The 18008-nt window shown below is 45.0% G+C and overlaps 1 protein-coding gene across 1 annotated transcript; it reads right to left on the bottom strand.

Annotated features, from left to right (window-relative positions):
* Positions 1 to 4385: 4385 nt before the first annotated feature.
* LOC105707929 (spermatogenesis-associated protein 31E1-like) lies at positions 4386 to 15862 on the bottom strand. The gene is given in 6 exon segments (XM_064376674.1): positions 4386 to 5220; positions 5222 to 5327; positions 5330 to 5373; positions 5375 to 5840; positions 5843 to 6824; positions 15776 to 15862. Coding segments are annotated over 6 exon segments (2520 nt in total).
* Positions 15863 to 18008: the final 2146 nt, after the last annotated feature.

Here is an 18008-nt window from a genome sequence, read left to right on the forward strand (position 1 = left end):
GGTGTCCAGGGAAGCCCAGCTGTGGTCGGGTTGCTGGGGTGCTTCTCAGTGGGCCCTCCCCTTCCCCGTTAGTTTGATTTCTCAACTCCGCTCTGGTGTTCTTAAAGCGACAGACAGAATTCAAGTGAGAGGGTGTTGGATATAACTCACCGCTCCGACATGCTTTCTTGGCCCCTGACTGCCTCCTCCTGGCTGGTTCACCACTAATTGTTTCCAGGTTTTGGGGTGCAGGGGAGTGCTTAGCTCCCCTGAGAGGATTTTTTTCCAGGCTCTTGGTCTCTCACTCACCCAAGAATGGGAGAGGGGACCACGGTGTGGTGTACTCACAAGTAAGTATCGAACTCCAAAGAGTTTTTGTAGAAAGTGATTTCTTTAGGCAGAGAGAAAAAAAGAAAGATGAGAGAGAGAGAAAGCTTCCATGAGGATTGTGGAAGGGGACCCAAGTCTGGAATCCTGGAGAGGAAAGCAGCTTCCACACTTAGTGGAAGGGGACCCCAGAGGGGGACATCCCTGACAGAGAGAAAGCTTCCACAAGGATGGCGGAAGGGGAGCCAAAGATGGACTCCAAGGAGGTGAGGAAGAAGGGGACTTTTAACCTGGGATGAATTCCCACCTTCTCCAAGCCCCCTGGCCAACGAAAAGAGTTCCTTTAAACTTCCTCTGGAGTGATTGACCTTTGGTCCTTTCCCGCATGTGCGAAAATTTAAACAAAGACCTCTAATCCCTGGATGGAGAAAGAGGGGAGGGGGCAAGGTTATGGCGCTGGGAAGTTTTGGCCTTTGAAATTACGCCTCCTTATGGACCCAGGAAGAGAATACATTCCCTCAGAACCAGAGGGCCTTAGGTGAAGTGGACACACTGCCCATAAGCGGGGAGCAAGGAGGGAATTTCCAAACCCAAGAACTGGCAGACCTGGCAGAAACTGCTGGAGAGAGAACAGTTACTCGGGCTCAAGTCTAGAGATTAATTGTGATGTGCCTTGCTTTCTAGAATAATAAAAACAGTGTATGCCAGCAAAAAATAAAACGGATGATACTAATGGAATGTCGTTACAACACACACATATGTATGTATGTTTATACACACGTATGCACATATGCACACATAGATATGTGTATGTGTGTATTTATAACTGAGGTTAAACTGCTAGGTGATAAGAACGCAGTCCTACTTTTCTACCTTCTCTTTTCTAACATCTTTCAAACAGATGATTTTTAAAAAGATATTCAGTTATTTTCAATAATTAAATTTTTAAACAGAACAAATATGCATGCTGAATTATTTATCAATACCATATTTTACATTTGGTTTTAAATAAGCAATGTGTTGTATAGATATTTTAACATTTTAGATGTGAAAGTAAACATAGCTGCTCCTCATTTGTAGAAGAGTGGATTTACAATATATGTATTTGTTGCAAGTTGTATATTTAAATTACTTAAAAATATATCTTCTTTGGTAATAGTTTTTAAAAATAAATTTGTGGCACATTAGAAAGAATGTTTTGAGGCAAAATTGCTTTTCAGTTTGTATTCTCTAAACACCAAAATTTTACTTTGAAGGATTAAAAAACTACAAGGATATTCATATTTGACCTATAAAATAAGTAACTTAGATGGAACAATTTGAATTTGGAAATTTCTTTATCTGCTAAATTTGAAGTATCAATGCCTTTTTGTTTTTACAGATTTTCCTTGAAACATTATATTGGCTACTGAAAAGAGTTATGATCCTTTATGAAAGGATGATTTTAGTGATGCAACTTGTGTATGAGGTAGATTAGGAAGCATTGATTCCTGTGCCCGTTCACTAAAATTTTATGAAACAATTTATAACAGGGCCACAGTAAGTTCTGGGAGTGTGGTCAGGCACACTTCCCTCCTCACTGGACCCACAAGAAGCTTTCAGGGTTCTGGGAGAAAGATGCCCAGGGTGCAGAGGCCGTCACAAGGGAAGAAGGGCCAGGGTGGGGAATCCAGCACAGGGGGCCTGGCCTCACAGGGGAGTGGGAGAAGGTTTTCTGAGGAAGCTGTGTCCAACCCAGGGTGGGGAATCCAGCACAGGGGGCCTGGCCTCACAGGGGAGTGGGAGAAGGTTTTCTGAGGAAGCTGTGTCCAAGCCAAGATCCTTCCTGTTCCATGTGCTCCAGTGCAAGGCCCGCAGGAGCCCGGTGAGCAAGGCCAACCTAGACCCTGAATGGGGGATTCCCTTGGCAGTGAGGGAAGGGCATGGCCTGAGGAGCTGAGGGCCGTCTCAGAAGGACTGCATCAGAGGAACTCTCACCGTTTCTATCATCAACGCTTACAGTTTTGTATCCGCATGGGGGTTGTGACTGGGTGATCTGTCAGCGGGTCGGGGGTCGCTCTAAGTTGGATGTTGTCTGATGAAGGAGGCTTGTCTCTAAGTTGGACACTGTCTGATGGAGGAGGCTTGTCGCTAAGTTGCATGCTGTCTGATAGAGGAGGCTTGTCAATTGTTCAATATCTCAAGGAATCTTACCTGGAAGAGGGCAGAGGACCGCCAGGAGAAAGCCGTTGCTGGTAATGAGTTAGATGCTGCTCATTTTAAACAAGTGAGTTCAGTGCTTGGTATTTTAGGGGGTGATAAAGTGATTTTGGTATATTTTCTCTTGGAGGTCTCTGTTAGAGTCACTGTGGGGTGGGGGGCTCTCTGTGGGGGTCTCTGTGTTGGTGTCTCTGTGTGAGTCTCTGTCGGGTTTCTCTGTGGGGGAGTCTCTCTGGAGGGTCTCAGAATCTCTGTTAGGGCCTCAGGGGGTCACTGTGCGGAACCTAAAAGTCTCTGTGAATATGGGGGTCCCTTTGGGAGTCTCTGTGGGAATCTTCGAGTGTGGGGGCTCTACACGGGGTCTCTGTGGGGTTCCTCTGCTGCAGGTCTCAGGACCCTGTGTCCCATAGATGTTGGGCCCACACTGGAGCTGCCCAGGTCACCATCCCAGACAGGACTTGGCTCCAGCAGTAGCCTGGATGCCCAAAGGGACACCAGAGCCTGTTCCCAACAGGTGCCTTGCATGGGTTCCACCAGGCCTGGGGACAGGCCTGTCCCCTTGTCCTCAGCCTCCATCACCCCTGCAGATATAAAGCTCTCCCTGGGCAGAAGGGCCCTGGGCACAGCCCTCTGGGGAACCGGCTGTTGCCTGCTCAGCCCTTGCTCCTGCCTTCCCTGGGGATGCCCAGGAGGGAGCAGCACCAGGACAGAGGGGGTGCAGGACCCTGCCCTGTGGGGACTGTCCCTGCCAACCATGTGACCAGATCCTTTGAGGCCCCATGTGTTCCCTGCCGGCAGCTGGGCCCAGAGCCATAGATGTGCTGTGTGACCCAGGCCAGCCCTTGCCTTCGGGGTCCCCCTCCCCTGGGAGTGGCCCTGGCCACTTTTGGTCATAGTGGTCACCAGACTGCGAGCACCCCGGTTACAGCAGCGGACAGCTTGTGGATCCTGCACTTGCGAACTTATGTTCATCTTCCCTGATTCTTCTCCCACCTCCCACCCTGGGCCTAAGGTCCCCTTTGCTGGTTCCTGATCACAGAGTTCCACCAGAGGGTCAGGCAGCAGCCCTGGGCGCCCCTGACACGCCAAACCCACACTCATTAGCGGACTGGGAGGCTCGTCCTGGCGGCTGCTCTGGAGAGTGAGTTGGGACACCAGATACAAACACAGGGGTGTTATCAAGCCTGAGCCATGGGCTGGCAGAGCCTCGGTCCATCCCAGAACTAGCTGGAAGGGAAGGGTCTGGGGAAGATGTCATCTCTTCCCCACCAAGAGATTGGGGAAGGAGCTGTCACACCTCTGACCCAGGGCCAGTACAGGACAGCCCCACATTACCAGGCTACCACGGGGCAGGGAGGCTGCTGGGATCCATCACTCCTCCAGCCTGAGGGGAGCCTACCACCCCCTCAGTTCATGAGGCCCCTGCAGACCCAGCCCCTACAGCAGCACAGAAGTCACCTTAGTGAGAACGGGGAATGCAGTCAGCTGTAGCCCAGGTGGGGTCTCCATAGAGTTTGCTGTCCTTCAAAGGCTCTGGGTCATGATCCAGTTTGGAAACCAGACATAGTGTGGGAACAGGGAGAAGAGGGGGTCCTCCACATCCCTGTCAGCCTCCTCCAGGCCCAGCCCTTCTAGAAGCCGTGCTCAGGAGGAGCAGACGCTGAGCACTTTCCTGTACCCTAGCGTGGCACAGACAGAAGCCACCACCTCTGCAGGGAAAGCAGGTGTATTGGGAACCTCTCCGTGAAGTCATGAACACATGGGGGCTGTAATCACCCACGCAAGACAGGTTGGTTCTGTAGGTGTCCAGTTTTATTTGAGTAGAACCCGCTGTGTCCCCCAGGAGAGGTGTGAGAAGCCTGGTCTGGTTCAGGAGGACCTCAGTTCCTGCGGCTGTGGATGGGGCCGCCGGAGGTGCTTGCCACCCGTGGCCTGTGGTGGTGACCAGCTGGGGATGCAGCCTTCTTGGGACATGGGGTCCAATTGCTGTCTCTGCTGCCCCTATTTTTGACATGACAGTCATGGCCCTTGGGGGTGGCTTTGGGGCTGCAGGTCAGAACGCGCAGCTCTCTGCTGTGGTCTTGGTGGCAGTAACCCCTGTGGCAGCAGGAATGCACATTCTCCTGGGAATGGAGGTCACCTTTGTGGTGATTGACCTCTGAGGGACCACGTCTCCACCGAAGCCCCAGTTTGTCCACCAGGATTTGTCCCACAACTCTGATGATGGCCCGGTCCTCATCAGCCATGCTGTCCATGAACAACCTTGCTGGGCCAGACTCGCAGCTCTGGACACCAGCTGCCCCAGGCCTGCCTTTCTGCAGGACGTCTTCCTGCCCTGCGCCTATTTTCCTGGGGGGTAGACCCTGTAGAGGGTGGGTGATCTGTCTCCGGAAGTTGCTTTCTGGTGATGCCTGTCCCTTCTCCAGCTGAGGGTGGATGTATTTCCTTTCCTGTTTGTCTCCTATTTCCCTGGCGTGGGCAGGGTGGCTCCTCCCACTGGCTTCTGAGGTCCTGGGTCTCTTGTTCCCATGTCCCGGCTCCCCTGGTCTGGGCCTCCTGTGGGCCTTGCCCTTGTCTGCAGAGCCCAGCGCCTTCGGACTCTTCTGTGGGGCCTTTGCTTTTGGGCTCCCAGGCTCCTGTTGCCCCGGGCCTTTCCCTCCCTTCCATAGGAGGTCACATGGCCCCTGGGAAGCTGTGGTGTTCTTACTGGACACTCTGGGAGGTGGACAGAGGGGCCTGAGCAGGTGGCATGTCTGTGGTGGGGAGCATGTCCACGTGGCGGCTAGGAAGGCACAGGCCTGTGGCGCCATCCTGGAGGAGATGCCGGAGGCACGGCCTGGCAGCTGCTCCTCTGGATCCACCTGCACTGAGCTCGATCTCACTGACCACCTTTCGGCACAGCTGCTTTGGATTCTCAGCAACACAGACTGTGGACACTGAGGGGTTACTAGTGGTCCTCAGAGCCTCTGATCTCCTCAGATCCACCTGAATACTTCCCGAATTTGCCTTCATGCTGGCTTCCAAGGTGACTTCCCAAGTGGGAGGCTTCTCCTCCCCCATCTCCAGGGGCTCCAGGGTGTCCTCGGCACTTGCCCATGGGGACCTTACCTTGAGCTCCTGCAGGGCTCTGTTACTACAGGGGTCTCCGAGGGACGTGCTCTCGCTCTCAGGCCATGGCTCATTCCCAGTCATTGCTGGACTCGGACTCACCTCTAGGATGGTTTCCCCGGATCCTGGGATCATCTCCCTGTGCCAGGTTCTGCCCCCAGGGCTGCACATGAGGGGCTGAGACCCCCTGTCCTCCTGTCTAGTGGGAGATGCCTCTGATCTCCCTGAGTGTCAGCTGACTGGGACCCTCTTGGGGCCCTCTGGACTTCCTCCTGCTCAGGTGGTAGGGAAGGGAGAGGGCCACTCACGGTGGGGACTGACTTGCTTGTTGTCCAGCTGTCTCCTGGACCATTCTGGGGAGGTTTTCCCAGGAAAATGGCAACCTCTGCTACAGATTCAACCCGAGACTCACAGGAGACCAAGTGGGGAAAGGTGGAGTGTAGGAGGGGTGGGGGCTGAACCTCACGTGACTGGACGTTTATGGGCTCCAGGGACCAGAGGTCTGGACCCCACCTGTGCCTCACACGAAACCTTAAAAGATGCACTTCCAGCATCTGCTGGGTGCAGGGATGGAGGAAGGAAAGCTCCTGGGAGGTGTTCACGTGGGGTTTCCCACCTCTCCTGGGTGCCAGCTTCCCAGGGTCCTGGCAGGTGTCAGACTTGGGAACAGCACGTTTGGCCATGAGCCGGGAGTGACGCACAGGCATGGGGATCCACCCCTCCTTGATCTCCCTCACCTTCCTGCCCAGATGTACTTGCAGCTTATTTTCCGAATGCTTCTTGTCTGGGTCCCTGGGTGCGGAACTTACTGATAGGTTCTTCCAGGGCCTCCTGAAGTCACCTTCTGCCTCCTGCTTGTCTTCCTCCAGAAGCTTCACTGAGGTCCTTCCTGAGCCTCTGGGTGGATCTGCTGGGATCCTCTCCAGCTCTTGCCCTCGATCCCGGCTTGGGTCTGGCTCTCGTTTGGACCTTAAGCACCCCTTCCCAGAGAACCTTCCCGAGCTCCTGAATCCTGTCTTCTGCCCATCCTCGCTGTGCTTTCCCGAAAATTCAGAAGGCTGGGAGGGCAGGCGGGCCCCCTGCGTGTCTTCTGCCTGACACTGGGGCATCCCTGGGAACTCCCCCTGGGGCAGCAGCAGGTCTCCAGGTGGCTGGAATCTGCCAGGCAAGCCACGGGACTGCTCCTGGTGGATGGCACTCCTTTCATGTAACTAGAATGGTGGAATACATGATCTTGTGTGTCCGGCTTTTTTCATTTAGCATAATGCTCTCCAAGTTCCTCCATAGTGTAACATGTATCCATACGTCACTCCTTTTCATGGCTGAATAATACTCCATTGTATGGATACACCACATTTTGTTTATCCATTCATCATCTGATGGATATTTGGGTTGCTGTCTTGGCTATTACAAGTAATGTTCTTAGGAACATTTATTATATATTTTAGCATAACTATGTGCTTTCATTTATTTTGGGAATATATGAGCAAGAACTATTGGATTTTATAATATTAGATGTCTAACTATTTGAGGAACTACCAGACTGTTTTCCACAGAGGATACACCGTGTCACTTCCACACCAGCAGTGATTTCTCAATATACTCACCCAGCACTTGTTATTATTCATTGTTTAAAATCACAGCCATGCTCGTGGTTGTGAAGTGGCATCTCACTGTGGATTTGATTTGCATTTCCCTGATGGCTGGTGATGGTAGGCATCCTTTCATATACTTATTGACCATTTCTATATCTTCTTGGATAAATATTTAATCAAACCATTTGCCCATGTGTGAAGTGGATTATCTGTGCTTTTATTTTTGACTTGGATGTGTTCTTTACATATTGTGGCTACTACCTCCCTATAAAATACATAATTTGCAAATATTTTCTTCCAGCCTATGAGAGGATTTTTCACTTTCTTGATAGGGTTCCTTGACAAACGTTTTTCCTTTTTATGAAGTGTAATCTATCTATTTTTTCCTGCGGCTGCTGTCTTTTTGGTGCCCTATTTAAGGAACCATTACATCATCCACAGTCACAAAGATGTTCATGTTTGTTTTCTTCTAAGAGCTTCACAATTTGAGCTTTTACTTTTTGGTCTTTGATCCACTTTGAGTTAATTTTTGCATGTGACAGGTGGTAGGAGTCCAAATTCATTCTTTTCTAAGTGTTTATTACATAAGCGATGTTATCAACGTCACCTTGAAAGAGACTCTTGTGCAAACCGAGTAGGCCCTGGTAAGTGCTGCTGCTGCTGCTGCTGGTCTGGGGACGCTGCTTTGAGAGCCACTGGCCCTAATGAATAGAATCATAGTCTTTATGCATTTTGCTCTCTGGAAAACTGAGTGTCCTCCAAGCTCCCCAGAGCAGAGGCTACTCTGGCAGCAGGGAGTACTTTGGTGCTCCCTGGGTTTAGGAGACTAAAAGGGGCTGCGTGAAGATGGCCTCAGCTGCTGTTTCTGAGGACCTCCCCTGTGCCCCACACTACACCAGGCCCTTTAATAAACATCAGCTCATGAAATCGTCACGGCATCTTTAGGAGGTTGTATTATCAGCCCCATTTTACAGAGGCAGAAACTGAGTCTCAGAGAAATTAAGCAGGTTGCCCTCGGCCATGCAGCTAGTTAAGAGCAGGATCAGCATATGAATCTAGGTGTTTCTTTCTAACCTTGCGCTTTGACCCTCTGCTCTAACTCACTTCCCCACAGAGAGAGGAGAATCTTGTCCTGGGACCCAGGCCCTGCCTTCCAATTACAAAAGTAATTCCAAAGTGACATCATTGGAATATTCAGTGACATTGTTGGAATTGAAGGGCATAAAATAGCAGATGAACAAATGGAAGGAGATTGCTGTCTCTGATGACAAGATAGGACTGCATGTTTCATTTCTTCCCCAAGTTATATAAATATTTTTTTGTATTTTTTTGAGACAGACTCTTGCTATGTCTACCATGCTACAGTGCAGTAGCACGATCTCAGCCCACTGCAACTTCCGCTTCCCAGGTTCAAGCCATTCTCCTGCCTCAGCCTCCTGAGTAGCTGGGATTAGGGCGTGAGCCACTGTGCCCGGCCCAAGTTATATAAATTGAATGGAGCTCCAGTTAGCATCTGAATGGCACTAAGAAGATTAAGTTTCATACCTTACAATTTCAGTAGAAGAATAAATAAAACATTATAAAGGCTCTATAATCAATACAGTTAAGTTAGGAACAGCTTAGAGAGTATAGAAGTAAATTACAGTATCTACAGAAATGTAATGGAAAACAAAAGGTATTTCAATTTAATGGGGAAAATGTTTATTTAATAAGTGATCTTGACACAATTGGTTATTTGCCTAGAATTAAATAATGCTAAAATTCTACCCACTACATAGTTCAATAATTAATAAATTAAAGCTTTTCACTGTAAAAAAGATAGAATAATAAATATCTAGAATGGAAATTTGGCAGAGTGTTTTTAAAATAACCTGGAAGTTTAGAAACCTTTTAAAGCAAGCCAGAAAATCCTAAATATTTTTAAAGAAAATATACATATTTGACGTATTTTTTAAAAAGACTTTCTGGCAAATAGATTCCAGAAAGTTACAAAGTGAAATAGACCTGGAAAAAATATTCTCAATGCATTTTACAGATAGAGGGTTACTACTACCCATAATACTCAAAAAGCTCTCCAAATCCCATAGTTCCCTGGCTTTTCTTATTTTTTTTTGGTCACATAGGTTTTTGTTTGTCCCCCTACAGGAGAAGAGTTCAGTGAATCATGGCATACCCCAAATATGGAACATTTTGCAACCATTAAAAATGCTGTTTTGAAGAATTTCTAACAGATAGAGAAAATGTTTTGTATTTATAATACTGAATTTTTAAAATCAGATAAAACTGCATGTATAATAGCATCCCAATTTTGTTTTAAAAACATGTGTTAGGAAAAGAACTTGTAAAAAATTTACCTACGTGATGGAAGTAGTGGGATTATAAGTGATTTTTAATAATTTCTATTTGAAACTTTTTATCATGAATATATTTTCATAATCAGAAAAGCTTCAGTTTTAAAAAGATGATTGATTCCTTTCCTTTTCTTACATTAAGCGTGATGTTATTTTCTCATTCTTAGTTTCTAGTTGCCAACTATGCATAAATGGAGAATTCATGTTCACTCCAGGAAACAGTTCCAAATAGATAATAGTAATTGAAAAATTGGCTTTGTCAAAACTCATGTTGAATAAATGGGCTTTTAGTACAACCTTTCAAAAATTAGTCTTTTTAGTCCTCCCTTCTTCTCCTCTCTCTCCTCTTATACAAGCTTGGCTCTGAACCCTATTTCATCCCATTAAATGTCAAAGCCTTCTTGAAACTTTAAGCTTTCTGAGACAGTCTCCTGGAGTGGCCTCCTTGTCCTGCTCTGATTCCCCATTCCCAAACTAATGATTTCTTGCTCTGGAATTGTATCTCTAAAAGGTATGTGCACTATATTAAATTTGCCTCCAGATGAAAGTGCATGCACTCTCTCTATCCCCAGCCCTAACTCAACTTTGTAGTCCAGGAGATAGTAAATGGAGTCCAAAAATGTTAGAACTGGAAGAAACCCCATAGATTATCTAATTCCACCCCCTTCCTCCAAAAAGAAATCAAGCTCAAGGTCCAAAGAGTTTAAATGGCATTCCCAAGATGATACAAGAAGATTATAAGAAATTAGCACCAGGGCCAAGTTTTTCCATCTGTTTTGGGGCAGCAGAGCCTGTTAGAAAGAATGAGCATGTTGGTACCAAATGCTCATTTTTACTATGCCGACTGATGACTGTAAAGTTGGGCAAAGATACTTCATCTCTCCTAGCCTCAGTTTTCCTTATCTGTAAAATGAGAATAGAGTATGCCTTGCAGAACTGCTGTTATTAGAAATACTGTATTTCATCTTCCTTTAGACAATCAAAGACAAAGTTGTTATTGCTGGGTTTTATTTGAGCATATAGCTTCTTCAGATGAATTGATTCAAGGAATATTGATATAGACAACTGTTTTCCCAATAAACAAATATAGGCATTTTCAAGGCCCACAGTTTTAAACACTGGAGTTAAAGAATATATTTCCCAGGTGCAGCCCCTACTCCCCCAGTGTGTTCACTTTATTCCTTACCACCCGGTGGCTGGCCACTGCCCCTTGACCTCCTTTGGCTCCTGACTGCAACTCTATTCCCTTCCTACAGAACGTGGCTTACTTTACTTCTGAACCCATCTTTTAACAAAATTCCTTTCCTTTTTTTTGTATCTTCTTCCACATGTGAATTATCTTAGGAAATCTTTTTTCTTTTTATTTTATCCATAAATTAAAAACTTCCCAAAGTCCTGGAAGACATGTACAATGATACTTATGGTCACGATTCACTTGTGTGCAAGAAAATGAAATCCACATGTTTTTTAGTGTTATTATAGTAAGACAACATGACTGAAAGTGAAGTAACATTTTTCAACTATTATATTGACAATAACAACTACATATTTATTATTGATAAAGGGGAGGGGAAACATGTTATTATATAATTTGGTCAAAGTGATTATTGCTACAGCCTCTACAGAGAACATTTTGCTCTATCTCTAAAAATTAAACATATTTATCCTTTATTCATATACATGCACAAAGAGACATGTCCAAGAAGGTTCACTAAAGCACTATTTACAATATAAAAAATTAGGTGCAACTTAGTAAATATTTCTTAGTAAGGAAATAATTAAATTATGATTCATTTTATGGAATATTCTGAAGCTGTTAAAGATAATGTAACTAGGTCTGTGTCTGCCAACAGATCTTAGCCATTGTTATGTGGAAAGGGCAAGCTGATGAACGCTATGTGTGCTATGACACCATTTACAATACAGTCATCCCTCAGTATCCTTGGGGGAACAGGCCCCAAGACCCTCTCAGGTACCAAAGTCTGAGGATGCTCAAGTTCCTATATAAAATGGTGTAGTATTTGCACCTAATCTATGCACATCTCCTGTGTACTTTAAATCATCTCTAGGTTACTTATGTACCTAATGCAATGTAAATGCTAGGTAAATAGTTGTTATACTGTATTGGTTAAAAAATTATTTTGTATTATTTATTGTTGTATTATTATTTTTTGTCGTTTTTCTTTTGAGTATTTTTGATTTGTGGTTGGTTGAATCCATGGATGTGAAGCCCATGAATAGAGAAGACTGACTGTATGTAATTATATAAAAAAGATGTAGAAGGGGGCCATGTGCGGAGGCTCATGGCTGTAATCTCAGCACTTTGGGAGGCCAAGGAGGGCAGATCACGAGGTCAGGAGTTTGAGACCAGCCTGGTGAACATAGTGAAAATCCCGCTTCTACCAAAAATACAAAAAATTAGCTGGGTATGATGGGGATCACGAGGTCAGCAGTTTGAGACCAGCCTGGTGAACGTAGTGAAATCCCGCCTCTACCAAAAATACAAAAATTAGCTGAGTGTGATGGTGGGCACCTGTAATCTCAGCTACTGGGGAAGCTGAGGCAGGAGAATGACTTGAACCCAGGAGACGGAGGTTGCAGTGAGCTGACATCGCACCATTGCACTCCAGCCTGGGTGACATTGTGAGACTCCATTTCCAAAAAAACAAACGAACAAACAAAAAGTGTAGAAGGATATGCTCCGGGTGGGTAAAGAGAGGTTATTTTGGGGAGAAAAGTGGGTTTTTTTCTTTCAAAAATTTTTTAATAATAAGGATTTTCTTTTCTACTCAAAAAATTGAAAAATAATATTTTAAAATTATGGCTATAAAAGCTCTTCATGTGACTTTGATGTGCATCCAGAACGTCACAATCTGTAACTACTGCTGTGTAACAAAGTACCTCAAAATTTAGCATTATAAAACCACACATTTTCTTGTGCACCCTTTCTGTGGGTCAGGAATCCAGGCGTGGCTTACCTAGGTCTTCTGCTTTAGGATCTCTCAAAAGGCTGCAATAAAGGTATTGGCTGGGACTTTGGTCTCATCTCAAGGCTTGACTGGGGAAGGATGTGCTTCTAAGCTTCCTTTCACATGGTTGTTGGTAGGGTTCAGTGCTTCACAGGCTGTTGGACTGAAGTCCTCCATTTCTTAATGGCTGTTGGCCAGAGGCCATCCTCCGTTCCTTGCCATGTGTGCCTTTCCAGTATGATGGCTTGCTTCCTCAAAATGTGCAAACTGAGAAGGCAATAGAGAGAGCATGCCAATAAGATAGAAGTCATAGTCTTTTGTATCTTAATTAAGAACATGACATACCATGATTTTGCTCTAATCTGTTCATTAGAGGCAGATCACTGGGTCCAGTCCACACCCGAAAGGAGGTGGTAGACAGGTGCATGGATAATAGGAGGAGGAATCATTGCAGCCCTGTAGATGCTGCTTACCACAGAAACCATTGACTTAGGTAATTGAGGAAAAAACAATCTAAAAATGAACTTGTTTTTCTCAAGCACCATCATTTAGATTTTTAATTTGCTAGTTCAGTTGCACTTTCAACTTTAATTATAATAATTAAACATTCTTATACCTCATCTCTTAAACAATATCTTTTATATTGGGTCAAATACACTTTTGTGGAACCCAGTAATTCTTTTGGTCAGAATTTCTGCAGGAAAATGCATCTTGGGTTCTGTATAGCACTTCCACAGATTGTTGGAACATCATCCACTTGTCAACTTGGGGGCACAGGACCACTCAGTTCAGAGATTAAATAAAGATCAAATGTGCTTTGAAATCTTTCTCTCGCTTCATAATTTGCTTGCAGTGGGTATCTGTTTCAGTTTGCTGTGCTGTATAAATACAACCCTAAACACAATGGCTTAAAACAATGGCCATTTTATTGTTGTTCCTGAGTCAGTGGTTGACTGGGCGGTTCTGCAGTCAGCTGGCCAGTGGGCTAGGGCTGGATGGCCTAGGAGGAGCTCACTGGTTTTTCTCTGGGGCATCAGATGGGACACTCCTCTCTACTTCACGTGGTCTCTTATCTTGCAGTAAGCTAGTCTGTGCTTTTGTACGTAGTGGTCTGAGGGTAACAAGTGAGGGGAAATCTCATTGGTCAAAGCAAGTTTCATATTCAAGCCTGGAGTCAGTAGAGGAGAGGACTTCCTAAGGGATATTTGATTCACTAGGGGCCATTACTGTACATTACTACCACCATGCCATATAGTTTTCAAGATCTTTGGCCATTTCTGTGTTCTGTACTATTTTGTTAGGCACAGTCACCAAAGGATATGAATCTTGTCAATCAGTAAGTAAAAGAGTAGCTACAATTTTAGGTCTCACCAGGGAGTGCAGCTCATGAAAGATGGAACCAACCTTTGTCCAAAGCTAGGCCAGAACTGTTGATGTTTGAGCAAGTGACTCTGAGTGAGATTTCTTCCATTTATCTCTATACTCTGAACTACGTCCTCATAGCAATAAAGACCAGTCAGCATTAACATGCATACCTGAGCTGTGTTAACCCAGCTGCCTGCAAGACAAAGGCATCACTGAGTAACAGCTTCATGTCCTGCCTTAACTCTTACTCATGGCCAATATGAGAAATGGCCACCGGAAGAAATCCTATCTGTATACTTTTAGTAAAATCAATGTGGAGGATATTAATGGGGATGCTTTTCAATGTCTGTCATATAAAGTGTCAAGTGATAGATTCCCACCACAAATTAGTATTGGCAAAATTATTGTTTGACTTGACAAATGGTAACCAGTTTTCCTTTATAAGGCAATAGGATGTCTATAACTACCCGTGCCCCCTGCCAATCCTTTCTCGGTGTTGGAGGCTGGAAATAGCTAAGTAATGTTTTGTTACAATAACTCTATTAGCCTTGCTGGCTCTGGTTTTTTTTTTTTTTTTTTTTTTTTTGAGACAGGGTCTTGTTCTTTCCCTCAGGCTAGAGTGCAGTGGTGTGACATTGGCTCACTGCAGCCTCAATCTCCTAGGCTCAAACAATCCTCCCACTTCAGCCTTATGAGAAGCTGGGACTACAGGTGTACACCACCATGCTTGGCTCTGAGCTTTTGATACATATATTTTCCTGTCTTTGTGACATCTTTGTGTTTTGATGATCCTAGTTTTTTGATGACATCTTTACTGCTGTGTAACAAAGTACCTCAAAATTTAGCATTATAAAACCACACATTTTCTGGTGTACCCTTTCTGTGGTTCAGGAATCCAGGCGTGGCTTACCTAGGTCTTCTGCTTTAGGATCTCTCAAAAGGCTGCAATAAAGGTTTTGGCTGGGGCTTTGCTCTCATGTTTTGGTCTCGTGTTTTGATGACATCTTTGTGTTTTGATGATCCTAATTTTTGGGAAATGTCAGTGGGTTAAAATTACAAATACATGAATCAACAAATAAACATATTTGGTTCTGCTGCTAACAAGTTGTGCAATCATTTAAAAAATAATTATCCCATATGTCTAAGATGTCGGGATAAATTCAGACTATGTGATATTTAAAGTCCCTTTGCTCTTAATAACTCCAAAACTGTTTCTCCTGTGACTCTCCTGCTTCAGCATTTTATACTTTATGAGGCCTTCCAGCTATTAAATGTCTTGCATGGCTCAGAAAAAGAGGTGGATTCAGACCTGTTTCAGTGTGGTTGAATTCTTTTTTCAAACATCTTGTGTTTGGCAAAAAAAAATGATGAGTATGGGCAAGCTTTTTGTCCCTCGTTTCTAAAACACAGGTGTTCCGTATTCCCAGGGAACTATAAAGTGGGTGATATTGATTACTAGTACAGCTCACTCACAGTGCTCATCGAAACCCATTTGGCACCCAAGAAACCTTTGTGGCTTGACATATTAAAAGTCTTATGTTTGGTTTGCTTTTTAAAATAACTTTGATGCTAGCAGTGGCCAAAAGGCAACTGTTGACTCAAAAGTGTTTTTGAAATTCAGCCGAACACCTGCCTAATAGTAATTAGGGGTGATTTTGTGTCTAGATACTATTCCGGGATTTCATTGTTTAGGCTGGTCGATTTGTTGCAAAGAAACGCTTTTCGAAAAGGGACTTATTGGAGTTTTATATGAAAGCCTGATATAAAATATAGAACCCCTGCAAGGTTATTCCCATATGATTTATTAATTGCTGCTGTAGAAGCAGAAGAAAATACTTTTTGATGGTAATATAGCCTAATGGTTAAGACAGTGGTCCCCAACCTTTTTGGCATCAGGGACTGGTGTTGTGGAAGACAGTTTTTCCCACTGACTGGCAGTGGGGATGGTTTTGAGATGATTCAAGTGCATCGTATTTATTGTGCACTTTTTTCTATTTTTATAACATTGTAATACACAATGAAATAATTATACAACTCAACATAGTGTGGAATCAGTGGGAGCTCTGAGCTTGTTTTTCTGCAACTACTAGATGGTCCCATTTAGGGGTGATGGGAGACAGTGACAGATTATCAGGCATTAGATTCTCATAAAGATCCTGCAACCAGGCTTGACCTGGTGGCTCAAGCCTATAATCCCAGCACTTTGGGAGGCCGAGGCGGGCGGATCACAAGGTCAGAAGATCGAGACCAACTTTGCTAACATGGTGAAACATCATCTCTACTAAAAATATGAAAATTAGCTGGGTGTGGTGGCACATGCATGTTGTCCCAGCTACTCGGGAGGCTGAGGTAGGAGAATTACTTGAACCTGGGAGGTGGAGGTTGCAGAAGCCAAGATCACACCACTGCACTCCAGCCTGGGCGACAGAGCAAGACTCTGTGTCGCGGAGAAAAAAAAAAAAAAGCCCTCAACCTAGTTTCTTTGCATGTACAGTTCACAATATGGTTTGCACTCCTATGAGAATCTAATGCAGCTGCCAGCCTGGCAGGAGGTGGAGCTCAGATGGTAATGTGAGCAGTGGGGGAGTGGCTGTAAATACAGATGAAGCTTGGCTTGCTCTCCCTCCACTCACCTCCTGCTGTGCCCCCTGGTTCCTAACAGACCACTGATTGGTACTCATGAGCTGGGGGTTGTGGACCCCTGGGTTAAGAGATCAGTTATGGCTATCAAACCCCACCTCTGCCTTCCTCTCTGCATGACCCTGTTACTTTTCTAAGACTTGGTTCCCTAATTTTTAAAAGGGTGGTAAAATTATACCTACATTGTAGAAGTAAGTATAGACAGGAAATATTGGCTAGCTCTTTAGAACAATACCTGGCGCTTTGAATGCACTTTTTTTTTTTTTTTTTTTTTGAGACGGAGTTTCGCTCTTGTTACCCAGGCTGGAGTGCAATGGCGCGATCTCGGCTCACCGCAACCTCCACCTCCTGGGTTCAGGCAATTCTCCTGCCTCAGCCTCCTGAGTAGCTGGGATTACAGGCACGCGCCACCGCGCCCAGCTAATTTTTTGTGTTTTTTTAAGTAGAGACGGGATTTCACCATGTTGACCAGGATGGTCTCGATCTCTTGACCTCGTGATCCACCCGCCTTGGCCTCCCAAAGTGCTGGGATTATAGGCGTGAGCCACCGCACCCGGTCCTGAACACTCTTAATAACTGTTAGCTTTCATTAAAGATGTTACTGTTATTAATGCTAAATTATAAAGGATTAGCTCATTTCCCCCTATTATACCCCTCTTTATGTGAAAAACTTTTACTGAGACTGAAGTGAGCTCGGTGAACTTAGAATTGCTGATATTTGCTGATAGTTAAATTATTATGTATGTGTAGAAGGAACCAGAAGACCTAGGCTTTTATTCTGATCCCTTCACTTTTCACCTGTCTTACCTTGCACACATTTCTTCATATCTCTGAACTTCATTTAAAAAAAAGAATTCAGATTTTCCTACCAACATGGCTGCTATATAATGCACAGCGCTCCTCATTCAATCTGCAGAATAGTATGTCTTTTCATGAAAAAGCACACAAAACCCTGATACCAGAAGTTGTCTAGAATACTGGTCCCTGGTGACCTCACATAGTGTTCTCAGCCTGGAGATATTTGGAGTAACTTTGAGGTTGCTTCGACTGTCAGAGTGACAGGGGATGTTGGCATCAATTAGCAGGCAGGGGCCAGGGATTCTAATTGTTCTCCAGGACATGAGACAGTCCTGCACAGTGAAGCAGTGTCCTGCCCCAAATATCCATGCATCCACATTGAGAAATACTGGGTTAGAGGGATAAGAGAGGGGTCTCTGGTTTGGAGTCACAAGTTTAATCAAAGTGTGGGTGGTAGTGCCACCCCCACACCCCCTGCCCCAAAACCAAGGCTACTGACTTGTTCGAGGTTTAAGAATGTCTTTGTAAGTGGCACCTTCTCCAAGATCTTGGTACTGGTATGGGTACTGAGTGTTATGCGTAAAGTGCCATACAAAAATCACGGTTTTTCCAATAAGATGGCTTCCTTGTTGTTGTTCTCTCTCTGTTTTTTTTTTTGAGATGGAGTCTCGCTCTGT

The sequence above is a fragment of the Aotus nancymaae genome, unplaced genomic scaffold (genome assembly GCF_030222135.1).
Source record: "Aotus nancymaae isolate 86718 unplaced genomic scaffold, 86718_ANA_hifiasm-v0.15.2.pri h1tg000003l, whole genome shotgun sequence".
NCBI classification, from domain to species: Eukaryota; Metazoa; Chordata; class Mammalia; order Primates; family Aotidae; genus Aotus; species Aotus nancymaae.